This window comes from Vanellus vanellus (genome assembly GCF_965231255.1).
Source record: "Vanellus vanellus genome assembly, chromosome: 3".
NCBI lineage: Eukaryota > Metazoa > Chordata > Aves > Charadriiformes > Charadriidae > Vanellus > Vanellus vanellus.
In genome coordinates, this window is record NC_138907.1 from 56,580,033 (window position 1) to 56,599,492 (window position 19,460).

Below are 19,460 nucleotides of genomic sequence, written 5' to 3' on the forward strand. Positions count from 1 at the left end.
CCCATCCTTCCTGGTTTCTGTCCCATTTTATCCTCATTCAGAGGTGTTAATCTTTACGTGTGCCCATAAATACTGAAATGGAAAAAGACAGCAGGTCATTTTATCTCCTGTTTTCTTAAGCACAAGGGAAAGTTTTGTGCAGTATAACCTTGAAGCACAGTAGTCATTAAGTCAGGGCTAGTATTGTCATTAAATCAAAACAGTGCAGTCATCCTGGAAACTTTGATACTAGCCAGTCTCTCTAAGACTGGAATGAAACTACTGATTGAAACACTGCAGACATAAGACAATTTGCAGGACTAAGTGCAGGAGCAGTGGCTTTTCATGCTCTGTAAATCTCCCATTCTGATTCATGGGTGTTTTCACAGTACTCAGCTAATTCCTTTAACCTGCAATAGAGTTAAGGCTACTGAGAATATATGTCCTGTAAACCAGATGATAGATGGAAGAACGATGTGCCCATGTATCTCTTCCCTGTCAGCACAGTAATGCTAAATGGGAGTTGAATTAAAAAGGATCGTTGAGCAAATACTGTTTCCTCAATGGATTGCTCTTGGCACTGACGCACGAGCAGAAACGGTCAAGGTGTGCTGGAGCTGATCACGTAAGTCATTGGAGACAGATGAGAGGTACTATGGGGGAGGCTGGCTTTGCTACTGGCTGGTGCAGATGCACGGGGTGCATAGGGAGGCCTTCGTCTGCAAATGTCTCAGTCTCATGTGTCAGAAATGCCTTTCCCACCCCCTTCAGGAGGAAAATCTATTGCCTGGACTACAGAGCACGTACGTGCACGTGTAAATTTCAGTGGTGTTTGAACAGCATCTAAGCACCTAAAAATGTCCTGTTTTCATTTATATTAACCCAAGCAGATTAAAATCACACTTCTCCTTGAATTGGGGCCTGCTTCTGAAAACTCTCAGACATACAAATAATTGCTAGGGGAAGTCTCCTGCCACAGCTCACTGAGACCTTGCATCCTGTGAGACAGCCTCTGAGGTAGCTCACCTCACCCAGGCGCTTCGCTGCTCAGAATCAAATGGGTCATGCCAGACCTAGGGATTTTCTTCTACCTTTTTCAAGCCCTCATCCCTCACCTGTGGTGGTGCTGCTAAAGAAGTGCTGAGGTTGGCATGAAGAGCCACTGTGTGCGTCTCTAACTTCTGCAACAGCATCTGCCCTGGAGGTTTCAGGGAGGGGCACGATCTCTCAGCTTGCAGCAAACCCCAAGTGTCCCGAGTTCCCCATCGCAGACTCAGGCTGCAGGCTCTGTTGGACAGATGGCAAAAAGCTCAGGTGTGAATTCACCTTGACTTGGGTTTAATGACTTTGTGAAATCCGGAGGAGCCTCGGTCACTGTGAAATCCTGAGATAGCTAAATGTTTGGCTTATTTTTCTGTCGGACTCTTCACCTTCTGTGAGGTGCATAGACATTTCTGTCTTTTTATGAGTGAGGACGCTCGCCTTTCACGTGAGCTTATTAGTGCAGGCATGGAGGGGAGCAGTGGGTCTTCTGTGGCTTCCTGAAAGGAGGAAAGATGCATTCTTGTTTCTAGTTCATAGTAACCTCAGGGGAATTGAAGACCCTGGCAGCCTTATGGCTTTAGCCCTGTTGAGGCTATACTTTGCCTTCTAGCCTGAACAGTAGAGGATCAAGATGTTCCCTCTCCGGGAAAAGCATGGGGTGAGAATTGCATTAGCCACACTAGGAGATTACACTCCTCTCCCAGGACTTCCAGTTAATATAATTCCCCTTCTTTTTAGTTTTTTCTCTTGCTGAAACAAGTCTGCCTGTGTTAAACAACGGACCCTTTTCCTAGGTTTTGGCCAGAGGAGGAAGCCTTTGTCCCGATACCCTGGCGGCTGGCCAAGGCAGTCGCGGGCTGTGGGCCAGGAGGGGGTGAACTTGAAAGGAACAGTGTGTTGTTTCTACTCTGGTAGCATTCTTCCTTCTTCACCAGTGCCTCAGCCCCTGGCCGCCTTTAGTCGCTCATTATACACAAAAGAACCTAAGGGCAAAAGAGAGAATTTTCTCTTGACCGCCTGTAACTTGCAATAATAAGAAATAAAGCAATTACAGGGCTTTCAGTTGTCTGTGTGCGGACACAGTTCGGAGAAAATCTTAGAACTGGCCGCTTTCTCACAGGGGAGAAGAGAACTGATACCTTTTTCTTTTTTCCTCCATTTTAATAGCGGCTATCATATAGTAATGTGCATCTTCCAGTCCTGTATACCCTATCAGTAGTGGTTTTACCTTGGCAATGCATAAATTTTATTATTGGCCGTTACTTTAGTCCCAGTTACTATTTCTCTTTTGTTTCTCATTTCAGTAGTTATTCTTATATAAAGCAATAAGCAGTCATATGTATGCTCTAGGAAGACAGAAAGAGGCAGCACTTAAAATTAATAATTTTTAAGGCCATATTCTCAAACTTTTAAAAAAAATAAATTGTTACTTCACATTCCTGCAAGGCCTGATACTGCAGGGTGGTGACCACTAGGTTTGAATGGCCAATGACTGGAAAAGGTAGCAGATTAGGTGTTCAGACATCTTCTAAAAAATGACATTCACATTGAGGTTTCTCAAAGGCACTGACAAAAAGGCTTTAGCAAGTGGTGCTCTGAACTTGGAAGCTGACGCGTGCAAGATGTTTGGAACTTCCATCTCTGGAAGACCTAAATGGACCATTGGGTCATTCAGCTTGGCTTCTCGTGTGCTACAGGCCACAAAGTTTCTCTTCTTCTGCACAGAGATCAGTAACTGGGGTTGGTTAAGTTACGCAGCTTTGATGTAAAAATATCAAGTGATAGCAAATCAACTCTTTTTGGTTTGTTCTTGTGATTCATCACCTTCACCACTTTAAAAAGCTGTGCCTTACTTCCAGTCCGCATTTCTCTGGTTTCTGCTTCCAGCCCTTCAGTATCCATAGTTTTCTCACCATGAAAATATGCAGATACTGTAAACAAGTCACCTCTCAATCTTCTTTTTTTGGTAAGCTGACCAGAATGAATTTATCATCTTTCTCTAAAGTGTCCCTTCCAACCCCAGTATTCATTCTGAGGCTGTTTTCATACCCTGCCTGATTTAGGATGTGGTTACAAAACTGGATGCTATATGCCAGTGTTGCACTCATCAGTACTATATATGGAAATAAAGACACCTCCACCTCGCTCCATCCCTCTTAGACATCTTAAGCTTGCACAGCACGCCTCTTCCATTGCTTCCTTTTTGTGGACAAAATCATAGATAGCAACCTACTGTGACTCAAAACACAAAGGCAAGATGCCTGCTGTAGGTTCTTAAGTCCCGGGCTATATCTCTGCGGATTTTCTGCATAACATACCTGTGGTGAAGCTTTTCCTGTTCGTGAGCACTGCTGAAATTCGTCCTGATCACTGCAACTTTCTCTTCTCTCTGAAAAAAAATACTAGTGTTAGTATCTGCATAACCTACTATGCAACACTGTTCCCAAGCGATCTGTAAGAACCTATTTTTAAATTATGGTTTTGTCAGATCCAGATTCGACTGGATCCGTTCAATAATACTTACACAGCTATAACAGATACATTTAAAATTGCATATGAACTGCAACCGTGGCAATTATTTCGGCAACTCGAAATAGAGAATCCTGGCATTTCCTCTGCAGATGACTTTGGTTTTGGCACCTCCAACTCTGTCTAGTTCAACTTAGAAATTGCTTAACAGCAATAAAAGTACCTGACCACATTCTCATAAGAATCTGCCTTTTTGCTCTACCAACGTGGGTTAATTTTCAGCCTTTTTTTTTTTTTCCTGCTTTGTTTAACTTACCTTAACTGGGAATGCAACATTTAAAAAGTGCACCAAATAAAGGAGTCTTTTAGAAGATCCTGTTGAGATTTGTTATCTGATCATGTGTGAAATACAGCAGATTTCCAGGCTGGGGCAGCAGCAGAGGTAGTGTGTGGTGCAGGAGGTGTCCCATGCAGCTGTAAATCCATGTTGTTGCATCCCCAGCTCTGAACTGGTAGGAGCAAAGGCATAACACCGTGAAGTTTCCAAGAGGAGAGATGGAGATTTCATGATGAATACTTAGTGGCTGGAGAAGAGACCTCAGAGAGTGGTAGCTGTTTACAAAGTATGGGGAAAGTTATATTGCTGAATGCGTTGTAAGGCAAGTGTTGCGTAATAGGGATATAATGCCTTCAATAGCTTAAGTAGTATTTCAGATTGCCATTGGATGCATATCACTGTTACGTTATCCAGTTGACAGCCAGGCCAGGGCAGTGTTGACCTCTGCAATGTATTCCCAATATATGTTATTTGCATACTGTAGTAAGATGTTTCTTTTGTTACTTTCAGCCTTATTGGCCCAAGGTACTTTTTACATTTATCACTAATATTATTCTTTCTTTTTCTTTTTTTTCATGTTTCTTCCTTGTTCTGATTTTGTGCCATGTCTCCATGGTGTTTACATCCTTGAGCATTAGTAGTTGTTTGATTATGTGTCTTTCAGATTATCTCTGTGAGCTCTTCCTGGCTAATCTCTGTTTTGGCATCCCTCCATTTTTCTTTGCCAGGTTATCGTTCTCTGAGCTCCCTGCACTTTGTCCATGTTAATGTTAGTAATGAAATTATATTAGGTTAACAGTGACATTATTCTTCCCTCTGGTTTCCTTATTCATTGTAGTGGTAAGAAAGAGCATTGCCGAACTGTCTCACCTGTTTCAGTTTCTGTCATTGGCAGCTGTCGCTTTGCAGTGTCCATGCTAATTACAGTGTGGTGTATTTGCTCCCAAGATCCCTGTTTGATAAACAGGACATCCGATTTGCCTAGGATTGCAGGTCTCTGGAGTTCTGGGTGTTTCCATGACCCCAGGAGATATGTCCTTTCAGAGTGATCCGCATCTGACCTTTAGGAGACAGGACATTGCTGTGTGCTAGTGGGCTAGAGTTCTCCTAACCCCTTGGAGTTAGGAGTCATTCCATGTCATCAAAGCAGCCTAATAATTTAGGACAGAAATGCTAAAACAAAGCAAGCATTGCAAGTGAGCCTAGCATAACTGTCCTCAGTATGCACGAGTGTCTAATCTTTATCTACGTGTTAAAAGTTACACCTTATTTTGCTGATGTGAATATCTAAGAGAGTAAACTAGCAGTAAGGAGGTTAATAATTGGGATTTATAGTATTTCAGGCAGACAAAGCTAGTAGATGCTGTGGGACAAATTACTGCTTACTTCATCAACTTTGGGTTTTATCATAGAATGGTTTAGGTTGGAAAGGACCTTGAAGATCATCGAGTTCCAACCCCCATGCCATAGGCAGGGACACCTCCCACTAGACCAGGTTGCCCAAGGCCATGTCCAGCCTGGCCTTGAACACCTCCAGGGATGGGGCCTCAATAACCTCTCTGGGCAACCTGTTCCAGTGCCTTATAACCCTCAAAGTAAAAAATTTCTTCCTAATGTTTAATCTAAACCTGCCCTCTTCCAGTTTAACGCCATTCCCCCTCGTCCTATCACTACATGCCCTAGTAAAAAGTCCTTCCCCAGCTCTCCTGCAGGCCCCCTTTAGGTACTGGAAGGCTGCAATAAGATCTCCCCGGAGCCTTCTCTTCTCCAGGCTGAACAGCCCCAACTCTTTCAGCCTCTCCTCATAGGAGAGGTGCTCCAGCCCTCGGATCATCCTCGTGGCCCTCCTCTGGACACACTCCAGCAGGTCCATGTCCTTCTTATGTTGGGGACTCCAGAGCTGGATGCAGTACTCCAGGTGGGGTCTCACAAGAGTGGAGTAGAGGGCCAGAATCACCTCCTTTGACCTGCTGGCCGCACTTCTGATGCAGCCCAGGATACGTTTGGCAATACACTTCTACAGTTTTAATACACTTCTTCCCGGTCTGTGACTCTGTTAGGTTTTTCTCCACCATCCCTGCTTTCCTTTAGCAAACATGAGCCCATGTGAGGCACTCAGTTGTGCAGTACGGCCATGGTGCACCACCTCCCTCCTCCTGCCTTGGGACCTGCCCTGTGCCTGGTGTGCTCCTGAGCAGTAGCAGCCCTGTGGCCGTCAGAAAGACAGCCCACGTGCCAAACACATCGGCATCTCATCTGTTCTCCCAAAACCATCCTTTCCCAGATACCCATCAAGAGCCCAGCTAAAAATTTCAAGTTTGAAAAGCGGATCAGTTGTGCCAGAAAAATTTATGCTGAGCTGCAGTTAGATATTCTGGGGGGAGATGGCTTCTAGCATAGCCATCACAGCCCTGTTTTAGCACCGCAGCGATCGTTTGAGTGGCATATCAAGCAGAGGCCCTCGCCAATTCATACGTCACATCTAACCACAGTGACATACATTTATTTCCATTTAAAACTGTGGAGAAGTAGGTATGTGCCGCAGCTCAGCTGCGTACGACTGAAACGCGGGGCCTCCCCCTGTAGTTCCAGGAAATTAGTTTACTATATCTGCGACAGCCATCGTGTTCACACAGCCTCAGAGCAGCAGAGTTGGGCGTGGGGTTTTTCCACCGAAAGCATCAGCCAGGCGAGTCGCCTGCAGCCATCCTGCGCTGGCTCCAGCCTGGCTCACCTCTCCCCGATGGGTCTCTGAGGGCGCCGGGCCCCCCGCGGCTTCATCCAGCAGCAGCGGAGCAGCGCTGGGGAGCAATCCTGTGCCTCGCACCCGCCCAGACGGCAGGGGGCTGGAGCGAGCGTCACTCCGAAAGTCTCTTTTGAGGTGGAGAATGCATTTAGGATTATTTTGTCTAAATATGGCAATCCAAGGTTTTTTTGAGCCACAAAGTACAAAAACCACTTTTCCCTATGGTTTGGATTGCTGCAGTAACGCTGATTTCTGTGTTAAAAAAAAAAGAAAAAAGAAAAAAGCGAGAGTGGGGAAAGTAATAGTAAATATTCATCACCTGTAACGCAAAAGAATTCAATTTTCTTCATCCATGCATACCAATTTAGTCTTAGTCCAAGGCACGAGCAGGCTGCACTGGGAGGTTGGGTTACTGTATAGTGCGTTCTTTTTAGTAATTTAAAAGAATGCCAAAGCAAACACAGTTTAAAAAAATAACCCTAAAAACTAAATGGTGTAGTTTGTTGCCCTCCATATGGTTAGCTGTCTCAGAGGTCATAAAATGGGGGTCCTTTGGTGGGACAGCTGGGTTTATGTAGCATATGCAGATTGTTATTCTGGCTTTAAGCCAGATCTACCTAATGTTTGCATTTTGCTTCTATGATGAGGAGAGGGGGTTAAGGTGACTTCAAGGGGCAGTTCTGTGATTTCATTCATGTTTGTACTAAAGAGCCTTTTAAGAATATTTAGGATTAGAAAGCAGGCTAAATAAAATGCAAGTGCAAAATAAGCAAAGTTCACTTGTTTTATCAAAAGGCTGAGCCTGGAGCCAGGCACAGCCCCAGCTCGCACCATCTGACAACCAGCACCTCACAGCTATTTATGCGCTGCGGTTACTGGTGGTTATACTGTGAGGTGAAGCAGCAGAAGCCAGGAGATCTACGTTGCTCCTATAGCCTTCCAGAGCGTGAGTGTTTCTGGCTGTGCGTATGTATACATCTATAGATGTAGGTGTGTGCATAGGGCAAAGAAGAATTGCACACGTCCAGGAATCCTCTATGCCATGACTACTGCAGATTCAGGGGAGGAGTATATTTTGCTGCTGTCTCGCTGCCTGCCATGAGGGTGGCATGCAACGCCTGGCTGCTTTGGCAGAGCGGGTGCCGGCAGGCTGCTCCCTGCCTGGCACACCACCAGTAAATTCCCTTTTGGCTTGTCCTGCCCCACACTGACCACCCCCCCCCACCTCCCCCCCCAAGAAAACAGTCCAGCCCTTTTCACCTTGTCATCGTTGGCAGTGCTTCTGGGCTGAGCACAAGTGCCCCTCTCTGCTGGGAGGAGCAGCCACCAAAGGGAGCTGGAGCTGTAAGAAGTGGCTTTACCCGCTTAGAGTCCTGGAGGGACCCTATAAGTAAAGAGCTTTTTCCAGCGAGGTAAATGGAGTTTTCTGTAACAGAAATAACCTATGTAAAATAAAAATGAAGTTGGCAAGCAGTATAAAGGCTTAGGCTTAATAAATGCAATATTTAGGAGCGTATATTTGCTGCTGAGTTTGTAAAGAAAACCAGACTGCAAAGCTGGCGGGAGCTACCAGTTAAAGCACCAGAAAGAGGAATTTCTTGAAATACTCAATAGTCATAAGGCAGCGGTTGCCTTCTCACCCAAGGACAGACTGAGTACAGTGTCCTGCCTGGACTGTATTCATCTAGCACACATCAATGGCAACTTGAACAACTGACTGAGAACTTAAAAAGATGAGGCGTTTGTTGGTCTGTTCCGGTCTATGGGTAAAGGTGGTGTAGAAGAGAATAAGCTCTTGGGGAACCCCAAATATTTTCATCAGAAATATTTCACACCATTCACTAGCTACAGATAGTGTTTTCTATGCTAACGCCTATTTTAAACACAAGCATTTCATGATCCTTCCTCTACACATTTTCTTAGCTAGACAGCACATTAAAGATAGCATCTTTATTTTCAAATCCATTTTTGTATCTTTTAATCGTTTTGCTCCTATCGAAGTAAGACTATACAAATTGATAAACTGTGAACAGTCAGGAAGTATAGAGCATATATCACTGTAATTAAAGAACAAAGAACTCTTTGCACTAAGTTGTTTTAATTACTTAGATATATGAGTAGAAACAGAGATTTCAGTGTAAAGAACTACAAAGTTTGGTGCAAAAGCTCCATTTAATTACAGAGCAGCATGTTTTAATTGTTACAACTAATGAAAAACATTCTTCCTTTAGAGAAGGAACTAAAACTACAAATGTATAATAGAATGAATGCTTTAAATAATTTTTTTTGTGATTTAGAACAACATTATGTTTGGGATGCTGGTCAACCTATTCTCTCTTTATATCATATTCTTCCTGCATTTCAGATTACTCTTGTAATTGGTAAGCAAAACTGAGAGGGAAAATACCTCTTTTAGATACAGCTTTTTTCTTCTGCACCAGATGTGTGTGATGCAGGGAAGTCAAATGGATATGACAATGTCAGCCCAGCAGCACTTGCTGTCTCGTGTAGTATTATTAAAATGAACAATTCTCCATTGTTTTTCTTTAATTCCTTTACTCTGAAATAGGAAAATGTATGTCCATTGTGTGAAAATTAAAATGTCTTTATAGATGTGGATACCCTAATTTATATGAGCATTGATCTTTTAAAATGTAAAGAAAGTAGTTCATGTTCACGTAGCTGTGCTCTACTCTTCTGTTGTACTTTTCAAGATTTAAAAACTTGCCTAATTCCAACTTTTTGTCTAAAGATCATTGCTGTTGTGTTTGCTAGCTGGACTTACTCATCTTTTATTACCTCTTGAAATAAATGGGTATGCCTTTGCTTAAAATTCCTATCTTCTCTAAAAAGTTATTCTTGATTATTTCTCTTGGCTGAACATATTGCTTGTGGAATCCCAAGAACAACTCACTTTTCCTAACAGGAACCATCGATCCATCCCTTAAGCCTTACGTGTTGGTGATTGTGAAAATGTGTTTCTCTGTAGAGCTGCTAAGCATGTGTTTAGCTTTGCTGGCAGGCGCTTCAGAAGACCTCAATTTGGACTGCTCACATGAGCAAAACTCTGCATTTGATAAAATCCCATTTTGATTCAGGGACTCCCTCTGGAAGGGAGGGTAGTCGCTGCCACTGGGACCCGGTTGGAAACATCAAATGTTCTTTGTTGTCTGCTTCCTCCATGTAAATTTTTTCTTTGCTATGGTTCATGGCCCAACCCTTTTGAATTTGAATTTTTGAATTGAATTTGCAGAACTGCTGTTACAATAAGAATTAGGTTTCCATATCAAAATCCAGCTCTTCTTCACTGCAACAGTTTATGTACGTTATCATGTAAAATATGAGGATTTCTGTTTGGCATTTGAGGCAGCACAAATAGAGGATATAATTATTAAGGAAAGAATGAGCAGCAGAAGCCAAGATGTTATCCTGGAACAAAAAAAAAAAAAAAAAAAAAACCACAACCAAAAACTGGCATCTCCTTGCTTCCATGCAAGCCTATTTATCTTGCCGTGTCTGGACGCAGGTGTATTCTGAGGCTTTTACAGTCATTTCTGTGGGCATCATGTTCTCTCAGAGTAATGCATGAGGCTTCCTGGATTGGAGCACTGAGCTTTCAGAAAATCTAATTATAGAAACTAGTACTTCATCAGTGTAACATTCATCTCCACTAACATTCATAAAGTTGCAGTTTTTAGGGGGGATACAGTGATGCCACAGGTCAGTACTTCCAGCTTTTTCTGTTCTCTTCTTCACAGTTGACTTTTCATTACGTTTCTGTCTTAGAAAAGAAGAAAATACTGAGGATACTCTAGGAGCCTGTTGCCATCTGGTAGAAAACAGCAAAATGATTGCCTTGGGAGTTTGCTTTACAGCTTGTTCAAATACAATAATTTCCAATGGCAGAATAATCTATTGAGAGAGGAGGCAAAGAGACAATTCAATATTTTTGTTCATAATTCTAATTCTTTATCAACAATAAAGGTGTTTTATTTCAGTTTACCAAAGCAAAAGTTGTCAGGTGAAGAAAAACATACTGAAATCTTCTGGTCCCGGGGCACAACAGGAAGATGAGTCTAGTTTAATTAACAGGTATATCAGGATGAGAAAAAGTCAACAGGCACATTCGGTCTTGAGGTGTCGTGTGGTGATGCCAACAATGCTTCGGTGCTAGCCTGAGATGGGTTCAGGTTGATAAATATCTGTTTAGATTTGAACCAACAATAAAGTACAACTGAGACACGACGTGGTATGCCACGTAGGAGATAACTGATTAGTTCAGCTCAGCTGTGTGCTGTATATATTGTCCACATGTGTCAAGCAAAATTTCCAAAGCTAGGCAAGATTATGGGTTTCTCTACATGTAGTTTATGTTCATAGTTGGTATGACCTAATTTGCATTTTTAGATAACCATTGCCAATTAAGATCCTCAGTGACTACATGCAATGCCAAATGCCATGCATGAACTAGCCGTATTTAAACAACCAAGTCTAACTTCAAACGCCTATATTTTTTTATCTCTTGTTAAAAGTAAATTGTTTATTAAGGAGCTCATTTGTATCAGTAATGCAGTAGGGCAATGCCTTAATCTTTAAAAAAAAAAAAAGAATTTAGGCCTGGTCTCATTAATCAGCACCCACCATGTTGCTTGTTTGGGTTCTTTTACAGAGCATAGGAAACTTGGGAATCTGACTGTGACAGTGAAAAAGACCGTCCCCTCTCCAGAAGCAATACAGATCCTCTACCAACGCATGAGATATGAATACGAGTTTTATTACTATGTCAAAGAACAGTTCCACCTCCTAAAGCGCAAGTTTGGACTGAAGTCTCATATCAGGAAAGCACGTCCCAGACCTGAGTTCTTCATTCCTTCTCCCCTGGAAACAGAAGAACCGATAGATGATGAGGAAGAAGATGATGAAAAATGGCTAGAGGATATCTATAAAAGGTGATGGATGGAAGAGCTATCCTTTCTCTTCCGGTGACCCCTCCGGCTTTCTTAAGATTTTTTTAATTATTGTTAAAGTAATTCCTTAAGGAACTGAGTTAATGCGCAGCAGCATTTGAAATGGAACGGAAAAGACCATTCCCACATGCTGGGGCCATCATGAGATACCTGGTTTTGCAGGTTTGATCCATTGGTTCAAGTGTTGGCCCTATAGCATCCTTGCTATAGCGTAGTTCAAGAGAGAAGTATCTACTGTCTATCACAAAATAACTTTTGGAGTAAACAGTAGTCCTCTGGGAACCTACAAAACATAAAAGAATAGATTAGGCGGTCTTGAAAAGTAAATTTTACAGACTCTCTTCTCTCTCTTTCTCCAGAAACAAGTCTTCATTGCATAACACTGCGGCATTAACTACCAGCAATGTGAACTATGGGCAGTAACCCATTTGGGAAGAGTGCCTCTTTCTGCCCAGAGCACACTCGATATCCCGGTGGTACGGCCAGAGCCATTGCCGTGTCTGTGCACATGCAGGGATAACAGGCTCAGAAAGGGTCTTGATAATGGCTTCTGAATTGCCCTGCGCGGGAGGAGCAAGGCTGCTATTCTGGCAAATTAACATTAGTGGACATAAGGCAATTTATAGGAACCAGACATTTTTGGTAAACCCTTCTAGTTCATAGAGTGGAAAAAGTTACCAGGTCAGTGAATGGCAACAACAGATGAAAAGTGCAAGGCAGGGTTATCTAACTGGTGGAGTTTTGTTTCTGCAGTTGAGTACATTTCTATTAGACTCTGAAGGAAAAGGTGCAGCATACATTTTTTATGTTCAGGAAAGGTATTTGTAGATTTTAGTATTCTTATGGGTCAGAAATCCAAAGAGATACAGAAAAGGTCACTCATTAAAAAACTTAGATGATCTGGAACTCAAGCATGACCCATATTTCTATGATCACAGAATTTAGTTGTTCACATCTGAAGCTGAACGCAGCTGCCCCACCAGCGCCAACACCAGATGCCTGCTCTTAGCATGGTTAGAAGTAAAATTAACAACGTGGACATACACAACTTCTCTGGTTGAAATATTTCAGAATGATAAAACAAACAAAAGAAGGTATGCTCTGTGAAACCAAAGCCGATTCAGTGATACGTTGTTAAGAGAGTCACTGTGAAAGTTGCCCTTGTTAATCACTACAAGTATTATCAGCAAACACTAGAAAGGGGATGGAGGCTGGGAGGTCAAAGGGGAATAGCTTCAGTATGATACATGCTGCTGTCGTTACAGTGGGTGTTCCCGGGATTTCCTGTGACGTGCGGGCTTGCTGGCTACTCGACAGCCGGCCAGGACTAGTGGTGCAGAAGTGACAGACCTGCGGACAGTAATGGGCAGAGCTATTTGGCCATCTGCTCCGTAGCAGAATAGGGAGGATTAGGGGGTCTTGATGAGGCCTTGGCCTCTTGTGCACCATTGTTGCCAGAGGAAGCTGGACTAGTAGAGGATAATTTTAACTTTGAGTGTGGTGAGGCACTGGAACAAATTGCCCAGGGAAGTTGTGGAGGCCCCATCCCCAGAAGGGTTCAAGGCCAGGCTGGATGGGGCTTTGAGCAACCTGGTCTTGTGGGAGATGTCCCTGCCCTTGGCAGGGGGGTTGGAACTAGATGGTCTTGAAGGTCCCTTCCAACCTAAATAATTTTATGATTCTATGATAATAGCAATAAATTCCTGTCCTAGAACAGAGGAAAGAAGCAGGGCAGTTGCAGCTCCTTGCGAGGATGAGTCCCAGTAACACTTCAGGGGCAATGTACCTCTGTTTAACTCATGTCCTTAAACATCTACCTGGAAATTTTTGCTTCCTGTTCTGTGGCTGCTTCAGCAGTGTGTCTGCCGTCTGCAAGGTCATGCTTCCGTTTGCAGTATCAAGCAAAAGTTATTTTGTGATGGACGAGGCATATAAACTCGGGCTAAGCTCGAATGTGCTGTCCAAGGGTTTCCTCTTCCATGAGCCTGCTGAGAGCCAATAAGCATTTTATCTTCATCACCAGTCAGTCTTCACTGTACCTACATGCAGAGAATGAAAGTAAAGAAGTGTAATCGTGTTAAGACAAGATGCTAACTTACAGCAAATACTACATAGAAGATTCTGTTCTCATTATTAACATCCCAGGTTGGTGGTAGCAATGCACTACCGGAGGGGAGCACATTAAAGAAAGCTGAAAATGGCACAGTTAACGACTAACATATTAGCTAAAATATGAATCTGCTGCATTGTATATTTTAAGTGGTTTCTATGAAATTACATTGAAAGAGTAATGATTAGTTTACACACTGTGGAGCTGTTGTATTTTGGAAAGAAAACTAATGTTCTCGCCTTTCTGAAATTCTGTTTGAATCCTTTTTGCCAACGTTGTAACAGAATAATCAGTCACTTAACACATTCACCCTTCCTGCAAGTTCACTGCCGCTTACCGTAAAGTCTATTTTTATCTGTTTATTTAATGGTATCTTCAGCCATCACTACTTATAACCTAAATACAAAACCTGTTTAATGATTTACTCGCTAGGTTTTAATGTTGTTGTATTTTTCGTAACAATCAACCTGGCCTCTCCTCCTTGAATGGTACTTCATAAATTTATCTGGCACATAGCATCTAAGACTCCTGGTCGTACGGCCTATTTGTCTGTCATGAAATATATTTTACTAATTGTTAAAAGGTACATTTTAAGCTGGTTAATCTTTGACTTATTTATTGAAACTTTTCAGCACATTCCAAATTCTAAGTTGCTCAGGAAGAAGTTGATTTAAATGATTATATTCTGGTCTGATGAATGTTTCTTATTCAAAAAAAAAAAAAAAATCATTGTTTGTAAGCCTTTAGCCCACAACAGCTTTGTAGGAAGTGCCATGCATGTACTTGTAAATCTTTGTTGGGGGGAAGAGGTGGGTGCTTGACATTTATGAAAATAAGAAAACATATGTGTACATTAGCTTAGCTATAAATGAAAGCAACGTATGTTTTGGGATGAAATATTCTTTAACTTATTCACTACCATCTCCTGAAGTATAAATAAGCCATATGACTCTTTTTTTTCAGTCCAATGATGTTTAAAAATAAAACTTGTACATTTCTTCCTAGCGCCATAGTGCACTTCCTTATGCTAGTTTTCTTGCCTGGGTACAGCGGCGGTGGGTAAGACATTGGAGTTGCACCTGGGAGAACAGGATTGGATATGGCACAGTTTATCATCTGAAAGTCACAATTCAGCAGTGAGATTGGGGCAGGTTGTTCCTGGGTTATTCTGTGTCCTGGACTGTCTGGAGGTGTGAGAGTGAAGGCAGAATTATGTTACTCACCTGAAATGTGCAGTAAGTACCCTGAAGTACTTGTCTCATTGTGCTTTGTGGCTGCTAAGTTTTATCCAGGAGAGAAACAGCTTGGTCCCCATACACTGCCTTTTGCTAGATGGGGTATTTGATGGCCAGGCGTAAAAGCTCCAGTAGTCCAGAGTGACGCTGTGATGTAAGCGAAACATCAAGTGCTTTCACACTAGAGAAAGAATCAACTGTTGTTAAAATGCAGCATTCTGGAAAAAATAAATTTTGGTCTTAAGTTTCAAGTGACAGTGACAAATGGTGCGGTTTTTTGTTCCTGTTTAATTTACTTCTCTTCCACGCAAATTATGCTGATGATGCAAGGCTAAGTCTGGGTATCTGAAATGTTCGCTACTTGTATGTAGAGAAGTAGCTCAGCAGAACTGAAGGTATGTGAAACTGATGGTGTATTTGAAGCATTTCAATTTCTTGGCCATTCTTTATCATTGGACTTTTGATGAATTGTTGGAATATTAAAATATAGAATAGTACAGTGTCATAAAGACACAAACAAACACACAAATTTTAAACATTGGAGAACAGATATGTGGATTCCAGCCGTTGAATTCATCCTCCTTTCAATACTTGATGTAATAAAAATATTTAATGTAAAGGTAGATTTTTTGACTAACAAAGGAAACCACACTGCATGCCAACTTGGGTCCTCTTATCAAATGGCAAAACATCATCCACCAAAGAATAAAACTCTACATCCTCTTGAAAAATAAAGGTCTGTAATTCCCTGTTAAGGGTAGTGGTGCTCTGATCTTTCCCTCCATATTAAGAAAGGGAAGATCTGTGCTGTTAGACCATAGCCTGAAACAACACAGCAACATTTTTGAGAGCTAGAATACTGTAATACAATACCACAGCATTCTTTCTGTTTTATTTTTAAGGAATCAGCCTTTACTGCAAAGAGTTCAACAAACACATAAGAGAACTCTTGATCAGTCTGCTTGCCTAAGCCAAGATGAGAGAAAAGAACTGAGTGTTGTTATGTATAGACCTCCATACACAGATGCCATGGGAAAAACAAGAAACCAAGCCTTGGAAGTCCCTGTCCAGTGGTGTTGGAATCACCCAGACCACTTTTGCAGGGTCTGTCCCAAGGGAGTGTTTGCAAAGTCAGCTTCTGCTTAGATGCCCACCAGTACGGTGGGAAGCATGCTGGAAGTCAGCTCTGTGAGAAACAGCCTTTGGGTGGGTGAAAGAATTCACCTGCAAAATGTTAGAAGTGGAGGGAAGGGATCTTACTTTGAAGGTTGAAAGTTAAATCTCAACCAGCGTAAATCAGTTGCTGATCTCTCACTTACAACTGAAAAACCCCATAGATTTTCTTTGGTTTGCCCAGAAATGGCATCACATGTCGCCATGCAGCACAAAGTGAACTTCAAAGCTCAGTTGTAAGCTTTTGAAAGTAGGCGTGTATAAGGGAAGCAGCGGCACACCATAACAGTTGTGTCCCAGCACCGATGTCTGATGCTGTTATATTGGAAGAGCTGTGAGGTGGGGTGGACAGTTGGTCTCGGGCAACCAGATGGGAAAAGGGGGAGGTTTTCTGCAAAAACATATTTGGCCTTTTAGATGCTGTTAAGATGGTAAGATTTGACCATTGGTATATTTGAATATGGATTGTGAATATAAACTTGTAGATTTCCTTTTCTGAGTATGTAAAGGAAGAATGCAAGTCTGGTTTTGTATTTAACTGATCGTGGCTGAAAGGGTAAGTTAATAACACTGCTGTCAGGCAGGCGTGGTAGGAGTGTGCTTCATGCAAACTTTTGCCATCCTGTTCCCTTCTTTGGATCTGATGGCCAAAGAGGCCGACGGCAAAGCATTCTGCCACACTGTGGGGGAATTGGTGCTGTGAAAAGTAGAGATTAGCAGGAATATATGAAGGCAGTGCTATTCAGGGTTAAGAATAATGGTCTAAACGCTAGGATGATATCAAGCACCCAGCAGAAGTGTTACACAAACTGATCACTCTTTATGGCTTTGGCTCATCTGGAAAACTTGAGACCATGCTTCAAAATCAAATGCTGCTTCAGATTTGTGATTTGTATTGTTAGCATTTTGGGGTTTTTTTCCATGTACTTCCAAATTGCCACTCTACCTCAGAAACCTGGCCGAGTATAAGCACACAGCCTATCCTTGGATCCGATGTACAGGAGCTGATCAGAGACGTGGATTTGATCCTTCAGCAAACCTCTCTCCAGGTTGAGTGCAAGTAATGAGCTGAGTGAAACCTATCCTCAGCACAGTGGTGCTGCTGATGAGCAGAGTAGTATTTAGGTACTGCGCCACAAGGGAAGGTGTTCCTGCAGTTTTTCAGTTTAGCAGGCCAGGACGTACAGAAGTCTTTAGATAACCTCGGGCTCACAGGAGCATTGTCAGGTAGCAAAGGCCAATTGCATCTCCCAGTTTTGAACTCGTGATCGTCTCCAGTTTGGGTGCAGGAAAAAAAAACAGAGGCTGTTGCAATCTGTGACAGACACAGGAGAGACAGTCCAGGCTACAGCTTCCCACGGCACACGGGAATTTCTCTTCCAGGAGCCTCCAATCTAGTTTGTGTAGTGGTAAGCTTAAGGAGGGGAAACCAACTTCAGTTGTTAGTCTCTGATTCCCCAAAGAAGACAAGATTGCCAAGGTCATGCTGGAGCGATGGGCTAGAAGAAGCAGCATTGAGGCACCTATGCCTCCCTGAAGAGCTGTGAGCCTTTTCCATTTTCACTTGCTCCATTTGTTTGTATTTGAACAAACCATAGGCTGTATTTTGTGTATTTCCCAAGGTCGATCTCTGTAGACTATTTCTGCACTGACCGTATTGTCTGAGCATCTTGGAAAATGATTAATATCTTTATCCTTTGATCCACAGTGGAGGTAAAGAAGTGCTGTTATCCCCATTTCATACATTGGGAATGGATACAGCAAGTGGGTAAGCGATACTCTTAATGTCACACAGAAAGGCTGTGGAAAAGCCCTGACTGTAATGTAGCCAAGTATCTCAATCCTTAAACTTTCTTTCCTGCTCTGAGATCAATCCGAGATTTTAAAAGGCAAAACAAGTACCACGGAAAATTTTAGTTACATGGAGTTGTCTTGCTATATCTTTTCCTTAAAACTCTGCAAACTTTTCACGTAACTGCCTAAATATGAATGACTTTTTAGCCTTCAGCAAACCATTTATGTCCTTTTGAGACAAAGATTAATTCCTAGTCTTATCTGTTTAGTTGGATAACGAACACCTGCAGAAATGGCATGGGCGTAACGTAGCTTTATGTTTGGGAAAGGTGATCCTGTAGCAGTAAGAGCAGATAAGCAGATGGGTGGCTGAAGTCACATCTTGCAAATTTAGCTGTTTGCAAGAATATGGTCACATTTTCTCCTGAAATATGTGGCCCTTGTAGCCTACCTGAAAAGTCATCAAGCCTCTGTTCGTGTATGTAGTCTAAGCTGTGTTTTCCTTTGTTTTTCCACAGTGCTTAGAAACCCAGAACATGAAGTGATGCTATACTGTTCAGCAACCAACACCACCACGGAGTGAAAAGACAGCTCTCACTCAGCTCACGGAGTAGTTGGTTTTGTCTGGTGTATCCATCCACAAACCAGAAAGCTTCTCCAGCTATCAGGCAGGGGTATATGCCTCTCAGCTGAGAGATCTGGTGCTTTCCCCTCATCTCCTCTCGGTCCCTCCCTTACCTGCAGAGTACACATCGTTAAAGCTTTTGCCTACATCGTCTGGGGAGCATCTTAAGGAAGAGTGAGCAAACGGGGATGTAATCCAAACTCCTCCGTCCAAGTGCCCGTGCTTTGTGGAGGAGCGTGAGCTGCTGAGCCTTGATCTAAACTTTGATACGGGGATTAGGCCCTTGAGGTTGAACCCACCTTGCAGGTGTCAGCTTCGTTCCTGCTCCAGAACTCGTTTCTGCTCTGAGCATTAGGGCGAGTCGTGGCCTGTCTCTGTTGAAATAACTGAGGCTTAGCAATGCCAAATCCGTCCCCTTTGGCTTCGGGCCGGGAGGCTGAAATGCGCTGGCAGGTGAGCGCATCAGGGTGCAAAGAAGTCTCCGCAGTGTCAGTCCTCCGACGTGAGCAGAGACACTTGGTGTCAGCAGCGGCCCTGGAGGCTGGCGTTTGAGTGGGGAGAGGGAAACGGAGCCAGTTTCCCAGTCGTAGCTAGCTGGTGGGCATTTCTGCCAAATCTCCCTTGGACAAGTTAGTGCTAGTCCTGTCAGCACTTGCTGTGGGAAAAACCTTTCTTCCTGCACTTCTTGGGACAGAAAGCTGGCAGGGAGAGCCCAGCAGTGCCTCTCTTCCAAGGAGGCTGGAGGGATCCAGGGGAGATGGGCGGTTGCAGGGGAGGGAGGGCGGCAGCCTCTTGCCTGCCCGCCTCCCTGCCCCAGGGGGGGCTGAGCGCCGGGCTGTTTCTCACCAGACCTGGGCAGGACAGCGCTGATAGAGGACACTGTTGCTCCTTGAAGCATGGAAACCCAGCTCCTCACGATGGGCGTTCTTGTCAGAAACTCTGCTGTGAAAACTCCCCGGAGGCTTCACATAACTGTAGCTT

The 19,460-nt window shown here is 43.1% G+C and overlaps 1 protein-coding gene across 1 annotated transcript in view; it reads left to right on the forward strand.

Annotated features, from left to right (window-relative positions):
- The window catches only part of UST (uronyl 2-sulfotransferase), a gene marked incomplete at its 5' end in the record, with an annotated part of 166,995 nt that extends 155,368 nt beyond the window's left edge, over window positions 1-11,627 (forward strand). Inside the window, one exon of the mRNA XM_082481928.1 lies at window positions 11,245-11,627. Within this exon, the coding sequence (XP_082338054.1) occupies window positions 11,245-11,528 (284 nt within the window). The 3' untranslated portion in view covers window positions 11,529-11,627. The remainder of the gene's footprint in view (window positions 1-11,244) is intronic.
- Between the last annotated feature and the right edge of the window lie 7,833 nt (window positions 11,628-19,460).